This window comes from Tenrec ecaudatus, chromosome 15, assembly GCF_050624435.1.
Source record: "Tenrec ecaudatus isolate mTenEca1 chromosome 15, mTenEca1.hap1, whole genome shotgun sequence".
Lineage (NCBI taxonomy): Eukaryota > Metazoa > Chordata > Mammalia > Afrosoricida > Tenrecidae > Tenrec > Tenrec ecaudatus.
The window spans coordinates 98126285-98150334 of record NC_134544.1 but is presented as its reverse complement, the minus strand read 5'-3'; the positions used below and the strand labels follow the sequence as shown (position 1 = coordinate 98150334).

Genomic DNA, 24050 nt, shown 5'->3' with positions numbered 1-24050 from the left:
TTTTCTCACTTACCAAATGGTGTTTTACACCGGGGAAATAACAGCGAGACTGACTCAGCATTATGCACAGAATTGAGCCTTATTGCTTCCTCAGGAAATTCATAATCCAACACTGACACTGCTCAGATAAAGGATAACAGTGAGGAAGTTTCTAAACCTGAGCTCTGATGGGCAAACGTGGTGGTCTAATATCTTCGGGTATGGATGAGCCAGCATGTTTAGGGAACCTGTATTCTAGCTTACACCACTTCTCCCTCAGTGTTGTCCTGCGGTGGCTTGCATGTTACTGTGATGCCATAAGCAGTGCCACCCAGTATTTCAAATAGAAGCAGGATCACCCATGGTAGAGAGGTCTTAGTGGAATCTCCAGAAATAAGGGTGGGGAGGAAGACCTGGTGATCTACTTCTGGAACATGAACCCTTTAGGTTTAATGACAAGGAAATAATAATGACGAAGTACTAAATCCTCAAAGTAAAGTCAACATTAATGACGTGGATGGAGGAAAACACTGAAAATGAGGAAAAAAATAGCTGCACACATATTATCAAAATGTGAAGATGGTATATATGAAGTGCTATCAAGAAAAATCTGCAAGTTGTCAAAATAAAATGGAATGTTTAAAAATCAATTGTTTATGAATTATTAAACTTAGTGTGGTATTGTCTATTTATACTTAGATAATCAAGTAGTTTATAAGGCTGAGATTGACAAATGAAAGGAGCTTGGCATCGTATTCATCATCACACAGTACATGGCAAGATCTTCCCTGAAGAATAATTCTGTCAGTGGAAGGTTAATATGCATATGCCTGTAAGTAAGACCACTTACAAGTGATATTTAGATTTGTACACCAACTGTTTAAGCAAACGTAAACCATGGGATCCAGCCCCACCATCAATTGGGCCCTTAGGAATAGTGGGTATAATTAAGGAAGATAAAGCAGACAGCAAAACCGAGTAGAGTGGCCTCATCTCCAATACCGGAATAAGATAGCAAGGTCATTTAACAGTGAATTTATATAGAAGCGAGTCATGCAAGACTCCAGAAGGCACAGACACAAAGAGAATGGACAAATGTAAATGTTGAAATATCCTGAATTCTTTTTAAACACTCCATGATAAGTTTTAGGCTGTGGGAAAATGAGGACCATGAAGAGAGGATACAGACTAATTATTTTTTCTCAAAATTAAAGAAGATTGCAAGGCCAAGTATTTGGATGGAGAGAGGAATTCACATTTTTAAGTTGAAGAAGAGTCCCAGTCACATTCCCCTAATTAAAAATTATCCTCATGGTATCCTCTCATTATAGTGTTACCTTAATGATACCTCATACAAGCACATGGCTTATTCCTATCTGCCAGCAGTTTTAACTACAAGAGCAGACATGTCATTGTTCTCTCCACTCAGGAGACAGTTACTCCAATTCACCTGCCCTCGGCACTAGTCTTAAGTTGCTCACCCAATTATTTCAAGAACCCCCAGGGTAAAAGTTGTGCCTACGTTGTTAGGTTGGTAGGTGTGTGTGTGTGTGTGTGTGTGTGTGTGTGTGTGTGTGTTGGGGGTGGGGGTTATTGCTATCCATAAATAGGTGAAAGAATATAACGCCTTTTTTATTTCTGCCCTTCAATTATACAACCGTCCCATAGGACTGATCCAGAGGGCATTTGGGAGAAGAAGTGATAAAGGGAAGCTGATTGCTTTTAAAGCTAGGCATCTCTTAGCTGAGTAGCAAGAAGTCAGGCGCCTGTAGGAGCTGTATACTAACATCTTAGTATAGGGTAGCTGTGGAGAAAACTCCATCTGGAGATTGTGCATTTCGGCTCTAGCTTTATCCTTGGAGCTTGAGGAGGTTTTCTTCTAACACTAGTACTGTCTTCCAAGCCCTGTGATCAGGAGCATAGAGATAAGGCTGCTTTCATCCAGGTTCTGTTTTCCAAAATAAAGAAATTGAGGACGGGGAAGGGAGGGGAAAAAGGGGAGCTGATATCAAGGAAGTCAAGAAGAAAATGTTTTGAAATTGTGGTAGCAATTGTACAGTACTGCTCCATGTGACTGAATTATGAAATGTTATGATATTTGTAAGAGCTCAAAAAAATGATTAAACAGGAATAAAGAAGATGGCCGACCAGAGCATCCACATATTCTGAGAGCTCCTCCGAGTTTGGTATCCAGGTAGCTTAATGGTAGGAATCTGGTGAGTGAAATATCCCCCCAGGGACAGCACCCCAGCCCCACCCCATGCATTTCTCCAAAGCAGGGGTCTCGGTGAAACAGGACTCTTGGGACATCTCCGGTCACTAGGCTGCCGCCATCACACTGGCCACTAGCCTAAGCTCCATCCCCAGACCGGACCCCAGCCCAGAGTCACTTGCCTGCTCTGCCTGGACAAGCGCAGCAAGTCGCGTGATCCCCTACACCAGCTGCCCACTCGCAGGACCCCACTAGGAGAGAAGCTTTCCTCTCCTTCATGGCAGCCATCTTCCTTCGGGCCCGCGTCCCTCCCTCCATTCAACCAAGCTCCGTGTAACAAACCTGCGGGTTGTCTGGCGACCCCCACGGGGGATCATCCACCCACACTGCTGCCGCGGACCTCTCCACTGGCCCTCCGTGTGCCCGGCCTCCCACCCCCGGGAGCCTAGCCCCCGCTACACTCCGAGCCGGGATCCTGCGCTGAGCACTTCCCGCTGGCACGAGCCATAGCCCAACCCACACCTACCCACGACCCTGCATTTCCACAGAGTACCGCGGCCCGGGCCACTGAGTCTGCCCGCCGAGGGCCCCTCCCAGTGCCTGGTGCTGGAGTGGGTGCCACTGCCGAGAGAGCATGAGTGACAGAGCTCTGCATTCCAGTGGACTGGCATAGCACACACTCTCCCCCCCTCCCCCTGTGAGCTGCAGGGATCCCAGCGGCCACGGCTCTGAGCTCTGAGCCTGGGCGGAGGAAGGGCGCCATTTCTCTCTGCAGTTTCGCGCCAAGCCACCGCTGTCCATGTGGCTCAGCTGAGAAGTCGGCCCACACAGCTCACAGCCCGGGCAGATTAAACAATAAACTTTCTGCCTGCTGGGGAACCTGGGGCTTGGCTTTGCATTAACTGCAGAGCTGTCTGTGTGCTCCAGCTGGCTCACACCACATAGGGGCCCAGTGGGGTCCCCAGTGCCAGCTTCTAAGCCTGCTGGAGCCCTCCCCAGCCACCACAGGAGGCAAACACTGTGCCCTGTGCCTCCTCTCAGTACCCTTAGCTGCCCAAGCACTTTCCAGCTAGTGCAGGACCGCCAGTGGGGAGCGGTTCCCACCTGTGTAGCCTCTGACCACAGGCTCAACTCTATAGGCCTGCAGGGACCTGGGAGGGCTTGCTGAGCTGACGAGCACTCCCACCACCTCCCCACCACCACCACATAGCCCTGCTCCGGAGCCCAGATCAGCACCACGTCTTGGGACAATGCAAACTCAAGCACCTGCACATTCTATTAGGCATCACCAGCGCTTAGAGGGAAAAAGAGGAAATTTTTACATATACACATCTACATATCTTCCATCTAGCATTGTTTTTTATCTTTCCTTTCTTTTACTTTCTGTGCTGTATTCTCTCTCTCCTTCCTTCCTACTTTTTTCATTATTGCTAGTACTTCTCTTCTGTCCCTTTTCTATAGATTCTCCTTTTCTCTCTTTTTCCTTCTCCTTTCACCTCTATTATTATCAGAGCTTGTCCCTCCTCTTTCATAGATTATTCTTCTTCCTCTCACTCCAATTTTTTCTTCCTCTGCCCAATATTTTGTTAAAAACTATTTTTAAATCGTTAACCTTTTAAATCCTTTTTTATTACTATCCCCCCTCCCCCAAAAAAGAGGGAGCTGCTAAGGGTACCCTGTCAAACGAGGTCAAAGCAGCGTGAGGGCACTCACTGAGATTCCAGACCCCACTCCAGCTGCTGAAACATCTCACCACTGCGGGTCACCAAGCCGTCGGAGAACTCGGCCTACACAACAGCCTGACCCACCCTTAGAGTAGGTCATAGGCAATTGCCTGAAAGAATCCTTAACAATAACATAGATAAGGTTACCCCGGTCTCCCAGAAGCATGGGGCCTATGAAAGGATCAAGGAAAAATCACAGACCACATCACTCCGAACAAAAAAACCCAAAAAACAGTGAAACGAGAACAGTAACAGACCTAACATTGCTAATAGAAGAAACAGATATAGATCAGCCACAAAAGGAAATCTTCAGAACTCTGCTTGCAGTAATAAAGGAGCTAAGAGAAGCTACCCAGAATAAGGATGCAATGATAGAGGGGGTGAAATGCACAATAGAGGGGATGAATTCTACCCATGAAAGGGAACTGCAGAAACTAACAGAGGAGGTATCAGAAGCCACACAAAAGGTCACAGAAGCTACGTTTAGGCTTGAGGAGGCAGAGGATCATATCAGTGAACTCGAGGACACTCAAACAGAATGAAGCAAGTGAGAAAAACAATCAGATAGGAAAATTAAAGAAACAGAAGACAGCCTGAGATCAATGACAGATGCTATGAAGAGGAATAATATTCAAATAATCAGTTTACTGGAACACAACACAACACACAAGTCGACAGCCAAGATAGCAAAGGAATTTCTGGAAGAAAATTTTCCCAACCTAACAAGGGAGATACAGCCACTCATACAGGAAGCAGAAAGGATGCCGGCTAAGCTAAATCCCAAGAAGAACACGCCAAGACATATAATAGTAAAATACCCACCGTAGAGGAAAAAGAGAAAATTTTATGAGCAGCAAGAGAAAGGAAGACAGTCACGTACAAAGGAGAACAGATAAGAATATGCTCAGACTTATCAGCAGATACCATGAAGAGGAGGAGAGAATGGAGCAACAACTTCCAAAAGCTGAAAGATAAAAATGCCTCCCCCAGAATTCTGTACACTGCCAAGTTATCCATTAATTTAGAGGGTAAGATAAGGGTCTTCCAGGACAAGGAAGAACTCAAAATATATGCTGCAAGTCACCCGACCCTGCGGAACATACTGGTTGAAACCCTATGGCCAGAGGATCAAGTTCCACCTAGAACAATCAGGAGACCACCATATAGCCCATCTCCATCTAGAAGCCAACAACATGCCAGCAACAAGTACCAGGAAAACAGGGTCTCAGATGGAAAAGAGGACATGATAAAAACGCTCCACTCAAACACAGCACAATGATATGAAGGGAGATACGTAAAGACCCAAAACATAAAACAGAGTATGGCAACTATGAATCCAGAGATAGTAATAAATACTCTGAATACCAATGGACTCAATTCGTATATTAAAAGAAAGAGGCTGGAGGACTGGCTTAGAAAACATAACCCATCAATCTGCTGCCTGCAAGAGACACATCTTAAGCGAGCAGACAAGAATATGCTAAGAATAAAGGGCTGGCAGAAAGTTTACCAATCGAATGGTAACTCCAAGAAGGCAGGAGTGGCTATCTTAATCTCTGACAAAATGGACGTCAAGATCCAAACCATAAAAAAAGACAAAGAGGGACACTACATAATGCTCAAAGGCTCAGTAAACCAGGAAGCACGTTGCATATTGAATATTGACACACCTAATAATGGTGCGGCAAATTTCGTCAAACAATTAAAAAGATGACAGAAGAAATCACGGAATCAACAATAATAGTGGGGGACTTTAACACTCCACTAACACAGAAAGACAGGTCACTGGGAAAGAAGCTCAGCAAAGAGACCAGAGCGCTAAACAATGTACTTAGGCAACAGGGCCTGATAGACATCTATAGAGCTTTTCATCCAAAAGCAAAAGGTTTCACATTCTTCTCCAATCCACATGGATCTTTTTCAAGAATAGACCACATGCTGGGACACAAGTCCAGCCTGAGTAAATTCAAACACATAGATATTATCCAGACATCTTTCTCAGACCACCATGCCATAAAGCTGGTGATTAATAAGAGGGCATCCAGAAAAGCAAGGGCAACCAATTAGAGAATAAACAAGGATCTCCTGCGACATGAGTGGGTACAGGCCCAGATCAGAGAGGATATTAGGAAGTTTCTAGAAACTAACAAGAATGAGCATACAACGTATCAAAACTTATGGGACACTGCAAAGGCAGTTATTAGATGTAACTTGATAACATTAAATGCATATATGAAAAAAGAAGAAAGGCGTATGACAGATACGTTAACACAAAACCTCCAACAACTAGAACAGAGTCAACAGAACAACCCCTCCAATAGCAAGAGAAAATAAATAATAAAAATCAGGGCGGAGTTAAACCAGTGGGAAGACAAAAGAACAATGCAAAAGATTAACGCAACTAGAAGACTGGTTCTATGAAAGAATCAACAAAATTGACAGCCCTCTGGCAAAGCTTACCAAGGATAGTAAGGAGCAAATATCAATAGGCAGGATGAGGGATGAAATGGGGGCAATAACAACAGACCCCAATGAGATAAAAAGTATAATCACAAAGTACTATGAAGGTTTGTATTCTAATGAATTCAGAAACCTGGAAGACATGGATAAATATTTAGAAAAAACCATCTCTCCCTTGATTATCTCAGACAGAGATCAAGAACCTCAACAAACTCATAGCGAAGGAAGAAATAGAGACGGTCATAAAAAACCTACCAAGGAAAACGGACCCAGGGTCAGATGGCTACACAGCAGAATTTTACCAAGCGTTCAGGAAAGAGCTCATACCGATCCTCCACAAAGTATTCCATAACATAGAAGAGAATGGCAAGCTCCCAAACTCATTTTATGAAGCCAGCATTACTTTGATACCCAAACAGGGCAAAGACCCCACAGGTATAGAGAATATAGACCAATATCTCTAATGAACATAGATGCAAAAATCCTTAACAAAATACTGGCCAATAGAATACAGCAGTAGGGATGCAGGGATGGTTTAACATCCGAAAATCCATCAATATCATACACCACATCAAGAAGAAAAAGGATAAAAACCATATGATAATATCCATAGATGCAGAAACGGCATTTGAAAACATCCAACACCCATTCCTAATCAAGACACTCAGGAAGATAGGATTGGAAGGTAAGTTCCTCAAGCTCATACAAGCTATTTATGAAAGACCAACGGCCAAGATCATAGTCAATGGAGAAAAGACAAGAACATTCCCACTGAAAAAGGGTACAAGACAAGGATGCTCCTGTCCCCACTTCTATTCATTGTCATTTTGGAGGTTCTGGCTAACAACACAAGACAGCGGAAGGACATCAAAGGGATCCAATTGGGAGAGGAGGAGGTGAAACTATCGCTATGTGCAGAGGACATGATCCTATACATTGAAGACCCCAAAAGATCCACAGCTGGAGTACTTACAGCGATAGAGGAATACGGAAGAATAGCAGGATACAAGATCAATAAACAGAAATCGGTAGGTTTTCTATACACATCGGACAGGGCCATGGAAGAGGCAATTAAGAGGGAAGTGCCCTTCACAGTAGCTAAGAACAAACTGAAATACCTAGGAATATATTTAACAAAAAATACTAAGGAACTATATAAGCATAATTATATAACCCTATTACAGGAAACCAAAAGCAACCTCCACAAATGGATGACCCTCCCCTGCTCATGGATAGGTAGGCTTAACATAGTAAAGATGACAGTTCTTCCTAAAGCACTTTACAAGTTCAATGCTATACCAATTCAAATACCATCAACCTTCTTCAAAGAATCAGAAAAACTGACCACCAACTTCATATGGAGAGGGAAGAAACCCAGAATTAGCAGAGAACTCCTCAAGAAGAAGGACACAATTGGAGGACTCGCCCTACCTGATTTTAATGCCTATTACACAGCTACAGTGGTCAAAACAGCGTTGTACTGGCACAACGATAGACACTCAGACCAGTGGAAAAGAATAGAAAGCCCAGGAGTAAAATCAGCAGCATATAGACAACTGATCTTCGACAAGGGTCCCAAAAACATCAAGTGGGAAGCAGATACCCTCTTTAATAAGTGGTGTGGAAACAATGGATATCCACATGTAGAAAGATGAAACAAGATGTTTACCTCACCCCATGCACAAGAATACACTCAAGGTGGATCACAGACCTAGAAGTTAAATCCCAAACCATCAGGACCATTAAGGAGGGAATCAGGACTAATCTCAGAGAACTGGCCCAGGGAGCTCTTGGCTTACTGCAACAGGGAAGGGTACACACACAGGTGAACTGGAAATCGACAAATGGGATCTAATTCGAATAAAGCACCTGTGCACCTCGAAAGACTTCACCAAGAGGGTGACAAGACAACCCACAGACTGGGAGAAGATTTTTAGTAATGACTCATCAGACAAAGGACTCATTACCAAAATCTACAACACCATCATGACCTGCAAAAAAGAGGAAAACAGTTAACCCTCTAAGGAAGTGGGCAAAAGAACTGAAAATAACTTTCACTAGAGGAGACTCATGTGGCCAATAAGCATATGAGAAAGTGCTCGAAGTTCCTAGCCATAAGAGAAATGCAAATCAAAACAACCGTGAGATACCACCTAACACACCTGAGCCTAGCCCAGATCAGCAAATCAGAGAGCAACAACTGTTAGAGGGGCTGTGGTGAAATAGGAACACTCCTCCACTGCTGGTGGTCGTGTAGATTTGTACAGCCACTGTGGAAAGCAATCTGGCAATACTTAAAGAAAATGGAAATGGATCTACCTTATGACCCAGCAATCCCTCTACTGGGCGTATACACGGTGGAAGCAGCAAATAAAATATGACCAGTCATATGCGCTGCAATGCTAATTGTGGCACAATTCACAATCGAAAAGACTTGGAAACAGCCTAAGTTTCCATCAATAGACAAGTGGATTAGTAAACTTTGGCACATACACACAATGGAGTACTATGCAGCACTGAAAAGCATGGATGAGCACATGAAACACGTTATTTCATGGGAAGAGCTGGAAGGAATTATGTTAAGCGAGGTAAGGCCAGACTCAAAGGAACAGGTACAACATGAGTCCCCTGAGGTAAGTGCAATCAGCATGACAGAAATAGAAGGATAAGCATCCATCTCACAATCAATGGGGGGAAGCATAGATAGTTGGAGGGAGGGCAGGCCACACTTAGGGAGGTACATGAGAGTCTAGCATAAAGAAGGAAGAGTGGGGCAGGGGGAGGGAAAACCAGGATGGGGAGAATCTGAGTGGATGGTATGGGGAGGAACAGGGCACTAACCCACCCGGGGAGAGTATTGGTTGTGTCCCCACAGAACTGGAACATGCATGCGGACCCCACCATGACACACCAAACAAGGAGGGCAATGTAAAATATGGAGGACTACACAAAGAGGCTGGACCATACGCTGGCCCAATCCAGAATTGGCCCGACCCCCACATTCGAAGGGAGTACCACAGAAAATGAAAATAGATGATCTGGTGTGGGAAAGGAACTGACGCACCACAACACATCCAGAATGAAGCTGAAACAAAGGAAGGAGAAAGGATATAGTGGAGTACACCTGGGCCCACCAAGCCCACAGATTGATAGCCCAGCTCGAAGGGCCCATCGTACAGAGAGGACCATAGAGCTGGCCACACTGCAAGATGCGAAATCCTGCACCAACACATGGCCCTACATGAGACAGCACTGAGACACAGTGGGGGATGTGCGACTGAGCTGAACCCACCACACTGAGGAAAACACTGGGGGCGTGCAATGGAGCAGCGGGGGAAACAGAACAAAGAGATCCCGAGGGAGTATAAAGGATGGACTTTGGGGCCAGAACGTGGCACCACACAAGTTTTATCTGGAAAACACTCCTAAAGGCCAACAAACAGACCTTGAACTACTAGCATTTTTTTTCTTTTTTCGCTATCTTTTTGTTTTGCCTTTTTTTTTACCTTGTAAATTTTGTATGTTAGTGGCTTTTCTGCTTATCAGCGTGTTGGTGTTGCTGCTGTTGAAGCCATGTTCATATGTGCAACTTGGGCGCTGTAAAAGTCATCTGCATTTGTATGCACTCTAGGTGCACCTAGAGAAGAAAGGCTGGACAAACAATGAGAGTAGAATATAACAGGACCAACGGTCCTGGAAGGACATGAGAGTGTGGGAGGTAGGGGAAGGGAGGAGGTGTTAGCCAACACAGGGACAAGGGAATGGTTCAAAACCAGAGGAGGGAGGGGATGGGAGGACTGGTAAGGAGTGACCAAGGGCAAGGTAACTGAGAGGAATTACTGAAACCAGAATGAAGGCTGAACATGGTAGTGGGACGGGCAGAAAGCTAAGGAAATAGAGGAAAGGAATAGGAGGCAAAGTGCATCCAGAGAAGCCTAAATACAGAAATGTACATATGTAAATATATTTATGATTACGGGGGAAATAGACATGTGCATATATTTATAGGTTCAGTAGTAGGGTAGCAGATGGACATTGGGTCTCCTCACGCACACTCCCTCAATACAATAGCACCTCGCCCAGCTAAATGGTCATTGCATGATACCCACCTTCCCGACATGATCACTGAAAACAGACGTGTGTGTAAGCAAACGTGGTGAAGAAAGCTGATGGTGCCCGGCTATCAAAAAGATATAGAGTCTGGGGGTTTAAAGGCTTGAAGGCAAACAAGCAGCCATCTAGCTCAGAAACAACAAAGCCCACAGAGAAAAAGCACATGGCCTAAGCGAATACAAGGTATTGATTGGACCAGGTAGCAGACACCAAGGAACAAAAACAATCATTGTGTGATCACCTTCCTCACATAAACACTGAATACGAAGATGTGCATAAGTAAGTGTGGTGAAGAAGGCTGATGGTGCCCGGCTACTGAGAGATATAGCGTCTGGGGACTTAAAGGCTTGAAAGCAAACAAGCGGCTATCTAGCCCAGAAGCAACAAAGCCCACATGGAAGCAGCACACTAACATGGGTGATCGTGAAGGGCAGAACAGACCAGGTCTCAAACAACAAAGGCGGGGGATGGGGGGAATCACGTCACCGTGAATGAGGGGGAGTGCGTGATGGGGACCCAATGCCCATCTGTAGACAGCTGAACATCCCTTGCAGATGGGTAGTGGGGAGGAGATTAGTTACTCAGGGTTCAGTGTAGCAACAATGAAACTCAAAACCTTCCTCTAGTTCTTGAATGCTTCCTCCCCTCCCAATTACCTTGACCCCAATTCTACCTTGCAGACCTAGTTATACCAGATGATGTACAGCGGTGCAGTAGAGATCTGGAAATAGAGGGAATCTAGGACGGATGAACCCCTCAACACCAGCGGTGGTAGTGGCAACACTGGGAGGGAAGCGGTTGTACAAAGGGAGAACCGATCTTGGAGATCTATGTGTAACTTCCCTCTCTGGGACATGGGCAATGGGAAGGTGGGTGAGGGGAGATGCCGGGCAGTGTAAGATAAGATAAAATAATTATTTATAAAATATAAAGGGAGCTGGGGGAAGGGGGGAGTGGGGAGGGAGAGGGAGAAGGAGAGAGAGGGGGAAAAAAAGGAAACGGAGCTGATTCCAGGAACCCAAGTGGAAGGCGAATTTTGAGAATGACGAGGGCAATGAATGTATAAGGGTGCTTTGCTCAATTGATGTATGTATGGATTGTGATAAGAGTTATATGAGCCCCAATAAAAAGATTTATTAATTTAAAAAAATACTAAACTTGATTGTAACATCCTAGTTACCATTATAAAACAAACTACACCATTCAGATTATAACATCCAAGGGAACAATATTGAATTAGAACTAAGGATATAATGAAGATTAATCAAAACTAATTGATTTGTCCAGAACATGGGAGTGCATTCTAAAGTGAACCACCAGCAGACGCTTTCCCATAAAGAGAGGGAAAATGGGTGGGTCAACTCGGTCAATTTTCTGAGAAGGGAGGGAGGAACAGGCAAATTTCTTAGCAGCTTACAAAAATGGAGTTTCTTTTGCTAGTCTGCCTCACAAGCCTCAGCAGAAGGTAAATGTTTAGAAAATAATGGTGCAACATATGTACAAATATTCTTGCTAAAATTGATGTATGGATTGTTATAAGGAATTTAAGAGCCCCCAATAACATTTTTAATAAAAAAATATTGTTGAGGGCAAAAAACCCCATCTAGCTTCTCTGATTATTTTTTCAGAATATAGATGAATAACTATAGGGAGAGGTCACATAACATTCCTGATTTTAAAACATGCAGTATTCCCTTGTTCTGTTTCCAAAAGAGCTTCTTGATATATGTACAGGGTCTACAGAAGCACCATGAAGTGTTCTGGAATTCCCATTCTTCTCAAGGCTACCCAAAGTAAATTAAAATCAACACAGTCAAATGTCTTTACAGTCTGGGGTCCTCTGCTTTCAGCCAAGATCCATCTCACCTCAGTAGTGGTGAGCCCTTGTTCTACATCCTCTTCTAAATGCAGCATAAAGCTCCAGCAGCTCTCTGTCAATGTCCTGCTGCATTCATTGCATGATTTACAGCAAAATTTTACTTCAATGTGACATCAATGTTATCGTTTTACAAGGTGAGCATTCTGTCTGGCCACGTTTCTTTGGAGCGGGTACAAGAATGGATCTCTTCCAGTCAGTTGGCCAATGAACTGTCCTGCACATTTCCTGGCATAGACGAGAGAGTGTTCCATGTTGGAGCCACTGTGTCAATATCTCATGTCAAGGGCCTTGCTCTTTCCAGGGTCCTTCTCCAAGGACAGGTCTTTTCTTAAAATAGATTGAAAGTATGTAAGAGGAAGTGTCACCATCCACACCTTTAAGAAGAACGATGGTCACACTCCTTTCAAAACGGATATCTTTGTCCTTTTGGCACACTTTTCTTGATTTAAAACCATGCAATATTGAGTTGTTCTGTTCCCACATCTGCTTCTTAATCCATGTAAAGGTTGTAGATAAGCACAATGTAGTGTTCTGTAATGCCCATTCTTCTCAAGGATACCCACAGTTTGTAGTGATGCACACAATTGCTGCGTTGTAGGAAGCTGGAATTTATTGTGCTGTGACTTCCCATTGATGTGGATATCCTCAAAATGGTGCAGCCAGATTATATCCAAAAATAGGTGGTGGATTACAGCTGGAATCTCCTCAATCTGAACTGCTTTGCTCCCTATTTGGGTCAGATGGTTCATCTGAGAAGTCTCAGACTCTCTGCAAACACCCTGGACTTGACACATTCCTAGGGACCAGGAGGTGGAATGCCAGGACCCTAAATCTTAATAGAGACAAGGACCTTGCCTCAGGGTCAACTGTAGTTAAAGCCATCCCTTATAACCAGTCACCTACATTTATCTTTCTATCGACACAAACTGGGAGAGAATAAATTTCTGTTTGTGAAAGCCTTACATAAGTTGAATTACTTTCTTATGTAATGAGCTTATGTAACATATTCTGGTGTCTTTGGGGGGGAGAATTGAGTGTATTCTATTGGATTCTGAAATATATGTGTTTACTTGCTCTACTTAGTATAAGCAGAGCAAACAGATTTGCGTGTACCCTTCACTATCTCTTTCACACCTCATTATCTGTTCAGGACCTTCAGGACATGTCTTAATATTTTCGTTGTGTGCAGTGGTTCATTGCCTGTATTGACTTGACTTCTTGGGATCATAATTCTCAGTAGTGTGGCAGTTATTTAGTAGTGTCAGCTTTGGATCTCTGGTCAAGTAGTAGGCGGTCTTGGTCTATTAATCAAGAGTTGGAGGCTTCATATGCACCAGGTCTCCAATTGAGAAAGATGAGAATTCTGCTCTCATAAAGACTTTTTACAGTGTTTATCAAAGTACCTGATACTGCTCCTTGAGGGAAATGGAATGGTTCTGTGGTAGAAAGCAGATAACTGTACTTTATTCTATGGGAGAAAGATGTGGCTTTCTACTCCTATAGCTACAGTCTGAGAAACCACAGGGTAAATTCTGCCCTTTACTACATAGTCGCTATTAATCTGCTCATACTCAATGGAAGTGAGAGTTATTTTCATTTTATTCTGAATTATGTGCTATAATACAAACGTTTTCAATTGGCAGCTAGGTGGTGGGTGATTTTCTTTTTTCCTGAGAAGAGGGTATGCAATTGGACCAATTATTTTGGGAGCCTGTGATTGGTAGCATTTGGAAACTAGGGAGCAGTTCTAATTTGTCCATAGGTCGGCTATGAGGGGCAATGGACACAATGGCACTGGATTTGGTTTATTTGGTTTTTATGATAAAATGTGGCACTGCAGAATGGATCAGGTATAATGGAATCATGTAAGAAAGCATTCCATGGTACAAGGATTCAGAGTGTGGCAGTAAATCCTTTATTTCTTCATAATCTTTCTGAGATAAAGAAAGGTAAGGGGATTTTCCTGAGGCGTGACTCCACAACCTTTCCTCTCTGAAAGCATTATAGAGAATTGAGAAGGCAGGACATGACTACAGCAAGAAAGGAGAGCTGTATCAGAGTTCTTCTGTGCACCAGAAGACCCTACCCAGTGAACCTCTTAAACCCAAAGTAACGCTGAAGCCAACATACAGATTGCTGTCTAAGGCAGGTCAGGCCCACAGATGTTGTCAGCAGACAAGGACCTTGCCTCAGAGTTAACGGAGATGACGGCTTTATCCTATGGCTGATGCCCTTAATTTGAATTCTATGCACCTAATCTGTAAAAAAATGAGTGTTGGATGGAAAAACCCACAATTAAGGATGCTTCCTTAAACACATTTAAGAATTACAAAAAGGTGCTGGACTTTTCTCTAGATGGCAATCCTCGAAACACATTCAGTGGGACGAATGACTGTTCCTGTACTGTAGAGAAATGAAGCTCTGGAAACATAGTTGATTAGGTCTTGACTACTAACCATAAGATCAGTGGTTTGAATTTACCAACCCATCACTGGGGAGAGATACGAGGCCATCTATTCCTGAAATTAGTTACAGTATCATAAACCCAATGTTATCTCAGGTGGTGTAGTGGTTAAGAGTTGGCCTGTGATCCCCAAGGTCTGCACTTTCAAACAGCCAATTGTTCCGGGGGCAAAAGACAGGGCTTTCTACACTTGCAAAAATTACAGACTCAGAAATGGACAGGGCCGTTTTACTCTCTCCTGTAGGGCTGTTTTACTCTCTCCTGGGTGGCAGTGAGTCTCAGTGTTTGCGAAACCAAAAGGGGCTAGCTAAGAAGCAACAAAGCCCACATGGAAGAAGCATGCCAGCCTGTGCGATCATGAGGTGTCGAAGGGATCAGGTATATGGCATCAGAAGAAGAAAGAAAATCTTACCATTGTGAATGAAGGGGGAAGTACAGAGTAGAGACCCAAATCCCATTTGTCGGCCACTGGATTTGCCCTTGCAGAGGGGTAAAGGGGAGGAGATGAGTCAGTCAGGGTGCCATGTAGCACTGATGAGGAATACAGCATTCCTCCAGTTCCTGAATGCTTCCTTCCCCCCTCAACTATCATGATCCGACCCTGCCTTGCAAGACTGGATAGAGCAGAGGATGTACACAAGTGTAGATAGGACCTGGAGGCACAGGGAATGCAGGGAGGATGATCCCTTCAGGACCAGGGGTGTGAAGGGCGATACTGGGAGGGTAGAGGGTGAGTGGTTTGGAAAGAGGGAACCGATTACCAGGATCTACGTGTGGCCTCCTCCCTGGGGGACGGACAACAGAAAAGGGGGTGAAGGGAGATGCCGGACAGGGCAAGATATGACAAAATAATAATTTATAAATTATCCAGGGCTCATGAAGGAGGGAGGAGTGGGGAGGGAGGGGGAAAAAAGAAGATCTGATATAAAAAGGCTTAAGTGGAGAGCAGATGCTTTGAAGATGATGAGGGCAAAGAATGTGCAGATGCGCTTTGCACAATTGATGTATGTGTGGATTGTGATAAGTGTTGTATGAGTCCCTCCTAAAATGTTAAAAAGAAAGAAAGAAAGAAACCCAAAGGGGCACTTCTCCTAATTTCTAGAAAGCGGCTCTGAGTAGCACTTGACATAATGACAGTGAATTGGAACTAAGTGCAGGAGCCAGCTTGATAAATGGTCAAAATGTCAAAGCCATAGGGTGTACATGAGATTCAGTTTCATAAAGCTATTTCTGGAAGGGTATTGCTCCTCCCTCCTTCCCTTTCACAGTTTTTATGTTATTGAAATCACTTGGGTTAAAGGCACAGTGGGTCATGTGTAAGGACTGAGTTTCTGTGTCGACTTGGCTCGGCCATGATGTCAGCCTACATAACAATGTTTGACATAATGCCATCACTTCCATGAAGAGATTTTCTGTCAGCAGTCAGGAGTGGGAGGTAGTATCCTGGTGGGTGTGGTTCCCCCAGTATAAATATAAGTGGATTCTCTCTGAAAGCTGTGCAGCTTTTGGCCAGGTCCAGAAACTCACCAGATGTGGATCTCCAGACGTGAGACAGCATCTTGCCATATTTCCTACATAGCTTGGATTCATTGTTTGCACAGCCTGTGAGGAATCAGCCTACCATCTAACCTGCCCATCTGGGATTCATCAGGCCCTCAACCTACTTGAATCAAGAGAAGGCTCCAGAGTGATATCTGAGACTTGCCAGCCTCTACCACTCTGCACTGAAAAGGTAAGTAGTGTGACTAGAACTTTTTCCTAACTATTTCTGACAGGTTGGAGGGGTGGGAGAAAAACTTGGCTTTATACTCTGGTAAAAGGTACAGACTCAGAAACTCACAAGAGAAGTTCTGCCCTGTCCTATAGGGTCTCTATGAGTCAGCATTGACTCAATGTCTTTCAGTGACTAAGGGTGCTGGAGCCTAGATTGCAGAGGGCTGGGCTCACCCACTTGGCTCTCCCTGAGGTCTGAGCAGATGCAGTTTAACCTTCACAGGTCAGGATTCCTTTAGGAGCAGATTGGTCAGAATGAGCACAGGGACCCACTCAGCATCTTGGAGCTTGCCATCCAGAGTTATGTTGCAACATTTCACTCATTCCCTCTCTGGAGTGGCTGTCCATAGAATTTTCCCACCCTTGTTCACGGCAGCTGTTGTCTGGAGAGAGGGAGACAGTGAAAGTCATGGTGGCGGGCTGGTCCTTCATCTCACTGCCCCTGGTTGTTCCAGTGACAATTTCAGAAGACATCTTTTAAAGCTTGTGATAGTTGTCTTCATATTTGCAGTGTCAAGAGTTTTTAGATAATTTGATATCCGGTTGTTTTTAACTTACGGTGTCACATGTTTGTAAAAGGAGAACCGTGCCTCATAGTGTCTTCAAAGTTTTGTTTTTGTTTTTGTTTTTTTTTTTCAAAATATGTCACCAGGCCTCTCTGAAAGTACTTTTGAGGAGAAACCAAACCAAATCATCTTCTAAGTTAGCTTCTAAACATTCTAACTGTTTGCATTATTAGGGGTTTCAAATTTAAAGAAGTGAACTATGATTTTCACATTTATTCAACAAAAAATGACATACGTATTTTGGAGAGTTTAAAGAATTTTTTTCTAATTAAATTCTTCCTTTTAAGATTTTTGGGTTTGCAATTAAATCTGTTTTGTTCCATTTTCTAGTGAAATTCTCTAAGGCTTTAGGAAAAAGACATTGCATTTAGTTTGTTTTTGCTGATGTTTCTCAGATGATTACTAGGTGTGGCATAAGAGTGGATCAATGACAAGGTGGGTGGAGATAACACAGGCCTAATAAAAGACTGATAGGATTTTCACATTGGAATCTGGGTGGGTCTAATCCAATGAAAATTGTCCTGGGAGATTTTCATTCCTGTGGTGAGAATATTTCTTTTAGATGCATAATTCATAAATTACATTTTATTTATGGATCCTAAAATACATGTCTTTGACTGGATGTTTTAGGCTGTTATTGGTGTTCTGGGCTATGGAATTGTTCCTGATTCATACTTACCCTCAAGTCTTACTCATAGTTAGCCTATGTCAAGATGGAATCAATTCTGCCCAAAACATGGCCATCCTTACAATTGTTATGCTGGAGCTGATTGCTGCAGTTACCATGTCATTTCATCTCAACGAACATCTTCCTATATTTTCTCTGAACCTTTTATTCAACAAGCCTGCAATTTTCCAAGGACTGAAATGTTAATCTAGTAGAGGTCAATGCCAGTTCCTTGATATTTTTTCCTTCAAATCATAAAATATTGAAACAATATAAATTCGTATCAGAATTCAGATTTTTTGTTTGTTTTCTTTAAGAAAAGCTTTCTGTTTGAGTTCCATGAAATACACTTTGTCTCTGATTGCGAGTCATAATTTGATTTTAATTTGACTCTCTCTAATGTTCTCCTACTGAGGATAAATGCATCTAATGATGCAGATTATTTGTGACATAGACATGTTTGGTTTTCTGTTTCAATTTGATGCTTCTCATGCACATGGAATCAGGAGAGGCAATGATTTTAAGCTCTTAGATGCAAAATACTAGTCATTGGTTCAAGCTCATCAACTGTTTCTTGGAGAAACAGGAGAAAGGGGTGCCTATTTGAAAATGATTAGGGCAAAGGATGTACAGATGTGCTCTTTATACAATTGATGTATGTATATGTATGGATTGTGATAAGAGTTGTATGAGCCCCTAATAAAATGTTTTTTTTTTAAAAGAGAGAAAGAAAGGGATGCCTAGAGAGAAATGGCACAGTCAGACTCCATAAAGGTTACAGCCTTAAAGCTAATGCTCTGGTGGAGTGCTACTATATTCTACGGGGTGTTTATTCTGTGATAGGGTTACCTTGCTTGTCTTAGTAAAATGAGGTGGGTGTATTTTTCAATGATCTGACGTAAGTTGAGTTTGAACTGCCAGGCTCTGTGTTAGAGACAAAGCTGTGGATCATTGACCTCCATCTCACTCAGGGCTCCTTAAGCTATGCTTTCACTTTTTTAAAGATAATTGTATATCTAGTTTTAATCCTAAAATGTCTCTAAAGATAATATAACTTAGGAATTAGACTAAAATTATTATATAACACATATTTAACAACTTCTAAATTGCTTTGTTTTGCCCAATTTTTTTTGTTACTTTTGAGTGTATAGCCAGGGCATGGGTGGGGTGGTGGGGGCGGGAGTAGGATGAGAAAGCCAGAACTAGATTGGACTGCCCATTATGGTCAATACTGAGTTTCAAATTTGCTGGTCATTATTTCTAAATACTATGTACTTAAGAGGCAATCATCCCAATGGTAACACAATATTTGAGAACTTTCACTACATTCAGGTTTCTGTATAACACATAGGGTTACACAAATATCTTTCATAGCTAAAGTTTTCTGTACCTCTACTTGTTTTTCCAAGGTTCACTTTTAGTGTTAATCAGGATAGCTATTGCATGTTTCTCTGAAAGTGCTTGATGAATTATATTTCTGTTGCTTAATTTTTAAAGATAATTCATCCAGTTTTAAGATGACTGTTGAAGTCATTTTACATAAATTTTATTTTTCCTATGAAGTTCACTGAAATGTTCACTTTTTCTGCCCTGTATTGGAGCCCTCTTGGAGCCCCATTGGGCTGCCAACCCAGCAGTTCCAAGGACCAGTCGCTCCATGGAGAAAGACAAGGCTTTTAACGCTTGTCAAGAGCTACAGCCTGAGGAAAACACAAGCACATCTCCTCCATGTGTTACAGGGTGAAACTGATGTCAGTGAGTTTGTTTGGTTAGTTGTCTTGGTTCATATTTTACATGAAGTGTGATTTTTGATATTAGCATCTTCAGGCTATATTTATTCACCTGATTTTTTACTAGCACTTCTCATAACATTCACTTATGTCAGGGGTGTCAAACTGGTGGCCTTCCGGCTGCCTGCGACTGCTCAGGTAATTTTTTGTGGCCCCAAATTCTCTGAAATAAAATGAAAATAGAAAAAATTGTTATAAAGAAAATAGCGCTTAGGGGAGATGGAGGCAATACTGTACACACAATTCCCTCTTTAACCCTTTAACTACAGAAGACCACTATACAGGTGGCCCAAAGTCTTTTCTGGAGGCCTGTGGACGTTTCTAGACACGATCATTTCCGGTAACGTTTTAAAGCGATGTCTGCCACTCTCATTGCATAATAAAAACAGATCCTAACAGTGAAAAGGTTAAAAACAGGACTCTAGGATATGCTGTTATGAGTCATACCTAGCGGCAATGCTAGTTAACATTTTTAGAGGGAAGCCATTACGATTGTGCATCACATTTGTCAGCTGTCCAACATTTTGTGTTTTTTATTACTTTGTTATATTTTCGGGTCACACCATAAGAGGCAAGGGAAAGCTAGTAGAAGGAAAGCGCTGGCAAATTTCCGGTTAAAAGCATAATTATAGTTTTATAAATAAAACAAATGTTTAAATAAAAACAATTATATAGGGTTTTAATTATCCTATCCATATTTCTGAATCCTCACTTCAAAATAAAAATTCAACAAAATTTGTAAATGTGATGTGGCCCACTTTAATCTTGCCTATTGCACCACATGGCAAGCATTTTAATTGAGTTTGACACCCCTGACTTCTGTTGAATGTTACTGAATTACTGTCTTTAGATTTACTTTTTAAAAATCCCTTGAGACACTCCTTGTTAGTGGAATTAGAAATTTCCCAGGATTGCAACAGAAGCTAAGTATCAACAGATAGAGACACCCTTCCAACTGAATAAACTTCCAAAGCAGCATAATGAGCCAGGAGCAATCTGGGAAAACCCACTCCGTGTGCACAAATCCTGTCTCTTTGGGGGAAACAATAGTTGTCCATCATAGTAGAATTCCCTTGGTCAATCAGCATGCCTGGGGAGAGTGCATTTGCTCTCACAGAGCCATCAATACACTGCAAGAGATTTTCAGACAGAAAAAGAAACAAAAGCACAGCATCCAAATACACAGAACATCCATAAGAATCGGGTTTTCTGACTTTATTTTGCAGCCATGAATTCCCAGGACTATCGAAGCCAGAACTCAAGCCTTAAAATCATGACTTTCCGGCCTACCATGGAAGAATTTAAGGATTTCAACAAATACATTGCTTACATGGAATCCCAAGGTGCCCACCGTGCAGGCCTGGCTAAGATAATCCCACCCAAACAGTGGACAGCCAGAGAGAACTATGATGATGTGGATGACATCCTCATAGCCAGTCCTGTGCAGCAGGTAACTACTGGGCAAACAGGTGTCTTTTTGCAATACCATAAAAAGAAGAAATCCATGACCGTGGAGGAGTATCGCCACTTGGCCAACACTGACAGATACCGCACTCCCACACACCGGGATGTTGACGATTTGGAGCGGACCTATTGGAAGAGCCGCATGTACAATTCTCCCATTTATGGGGCTGGAGTATGTGGCTCCTTATTTGGTGAAAACACTGAGCATTGGAACCTCAGACACCTGGGGACGATCCAGGATCTGCTGGAGCAGGAGTGTGGAGTTGTCATCAAAGGCGTCAACACCCCCTACCTGTACTTTGGCCTGTGGCAGACCACCTTCACTTGGCACACGGAGGACATGGACCTGTACAGCATCAACTACCTGCACTTCGGGGAGCCCAAAACGTGGTATGCGGTGCCCCCTGAGCATGGAGCCCGGCTGGAGAGACTGGCCAGGGAGCTTTTCCCTGGCAGTTCCAGTGGCTGCGCGAACTTCCTGCGGCACAAGGTGGCCCTCATCTCACCCAGAGTCCTCAGGGAGAACGGCATTCCTGTTGGTCGGATCACCCAGGGAGCAGGCGAGTTCATGGTCACATTCCCCTATGGATACCACGCTGGCTTCAATCACGGTTTCAACTGTGCGGAATCCATCAACTTTGCCACCCTGCGCTGGGTTAATTACGGTAAAGCTGCTTCTCAGTGCAGCTGTGGGGAAGCCAGGGTCACATTTCCCATGGACGCCTTCGTGCGCATTCTGCAACCCGAGCACTATGAGCTGTGGAAACACGGCAGGGACCGCACCTCCTTGGACCACGTGGAACCCACAGCACTGACCAGCCCGGAGTGGACGGCCTGGAAGGGAGCCAGGACTCGTGCGATGGTCAAGGGGCGTCTGCGGTCCTTTAAGCCACGCAGGGCCAGGCGTCGCTCTCTGACTCTGGCAGCAGACAGTGGGCTTGGGGGCTGTGCACTGGTATGTCCTCGTCCCACAACCCACTCCTGGGCAGACAGCTCTACTGTACAGCCTGAGGACCCTACCTGCATGGGTTGCAGTCCTACAGGATCCAGTGTCTCCCTACTTCCCACCTCAGTTCCATCTGCCCAGTATCTCCAGGCTTCACCAAAGGGTACTCGCACTAGGCGTCCTCGGGACTCCGATGCCCACCAGCAGTCTGTGAAGTCCAGGGCCAAGAGCCACACAGCAAGCACATTTGTACACCTGCCCACACAGGCATTGCATGAGAATCAACAATCAACAGATGACTCTGGCCCTTGGAGATTTGAGATCCAGCATGCTGTTAAAGCTTCTGGGTGCTGCTGTGACCCCGATCTTCAGCCCTTGGGACCCCCACTGAATCCTGATTCTCTGATGCACCCTGGCCCCTGCCTGAAGTCACTGGACAACATCTCAGTGAATCTCCCGGACATGCTTGTGCTGAGTCCTCCTAATGAGTCTTTGACTTCTAAAACATTCTCCAGCTATGCCTCTGTGCACAGTATGGCACCTCTGGACCCCCTTGGTGCTATTGCTATGGACCCCCTTAAACTTCTATAATCCTGCCCTCAGATGAGGTTCTGCAAATCTACTTACATAGATCCTTGGAGACAGACTCGATGGAACTTCACTTCCTAAATCCTGAAAGGTTGTCACCAGCAAAGATCTTCTTGTTGTGAGTTTAGCTAAACTGCAGTTTTTGTCAAATGTGATTGTCCCTTGGACTATCTCTCACCTTCAGGAAACAAAGACACACCCAGCCAATCTTCAACATGGGAATTGTAATCTGTGGTGATTTAATTGTAATTGTAATTGTAATCTGTGGTGATCCTTGACCTCTCAGTGCCATGTTGATAGGTTGCCTAATACTTGCTCAGACTATGGACTCCACTAAAATGTGTTCTAAGGACTCACAGACCAACTGGATATATGTGTGTCCCTTGATTCTTCCTAGGCTTGGGAGTTGTCCTTGAAAAGAACTCCCTGCGCAGAAATCATTAAACCCATTGCTTTCCAGCGTGTCTCTCCACGTGGCAATCTCAGTGATCAAGACCCATTGTTTCAAAGTTGGACTTGGGGCTAATATTTAAGGAGGCCCATTGCCAAGTCTTTCTTTGATAATGCAGGAGGTGGGTTCAAACTGCTAACCTAGTCCTCACAAAAATTGGAGCCAACATTGGACGATGCTCAGACTCTGAGGCTCACTCCATCTGCACTTCCGAAGCGCTGACCCGGTCTTCTACCGGTGGTCACAACTGTACCTTCTAATGAAATTCAAGCCTTTAACACACTCCAATAATTCTGACGTGGCCACCCTTCAACCCACCAACCAAGCAATTGCTTACGTAGAAACTGCACCTTTGAATGAATGATGTCTGTTGCTGTTTGGGGATCAAGGATACCTATTTGTGATTATTAATTTCATTGTTCTTAGTGTGTATCTGAAAGGAAATAAAATACCTTAAAACGCATTCTGAAAGTTTGACTATGAGAGGTATGTGAAAAACAAAGTGACTCATCACATAGCCAGAGAGAAAGAAGTAGCTAGGTCCCAATGAATTCACCAAACAGTCTGTCCTTGTACCCAGAGTAGTCCATGAGGGAATGGAAGAAAATTGTACAACAAAACACCACCACAGCAAAACAAAAAGTCAAATGATGGGGAGAGCTACTGCCCAGAGTTCCCATCTAATCATTGAGCTGAAATTACTCCTGGAGTCACCTTTTCATGAAATCACACATTGGCATTGACTTGGGACTCCATTTCCCAGAAACTCTTGATACCCCTGTTGGTATTGTCTCTTCAACTCATGTATTTAAAAGCCTGTTTTCAGGTCTGCAGCCAGAAAAAATAAGCATCAGAGAGCCTGTCATGGAAGGTAGTGTGGCAAATTTTCTCTCTTTCTTGAAAGACTCTTAAAAAATTTTTTCTCTACAGGAACCCATCCCCTGCCCCCACCCAATTGCTTAATCAAAAGAGGT

The 24050-nt window shown here is 43.6% G+C and overlaps 1 protein-coding gene across 1 annotated transcript; it reads left to right on the top strand.

Annotated features, from left to right (window-relative positions):
- The first annotated feature begins 20855 nt into the window (after positions 1-20855).
- LOC142427629 (lysine-specific demethylase 4D-like) lies at positions 20856-22628 on the top strand. The gene has a single exon (XM_075532812.1). The coding sequence runs from the start codon at positions 20856-20858 to the stop codon at positions 22626-22628; it is 1773 nt and encodes a 590-aa protein (XP_075388927.1).
- Positions 22629-24050: the final 1422 nt, after the last annotated feature.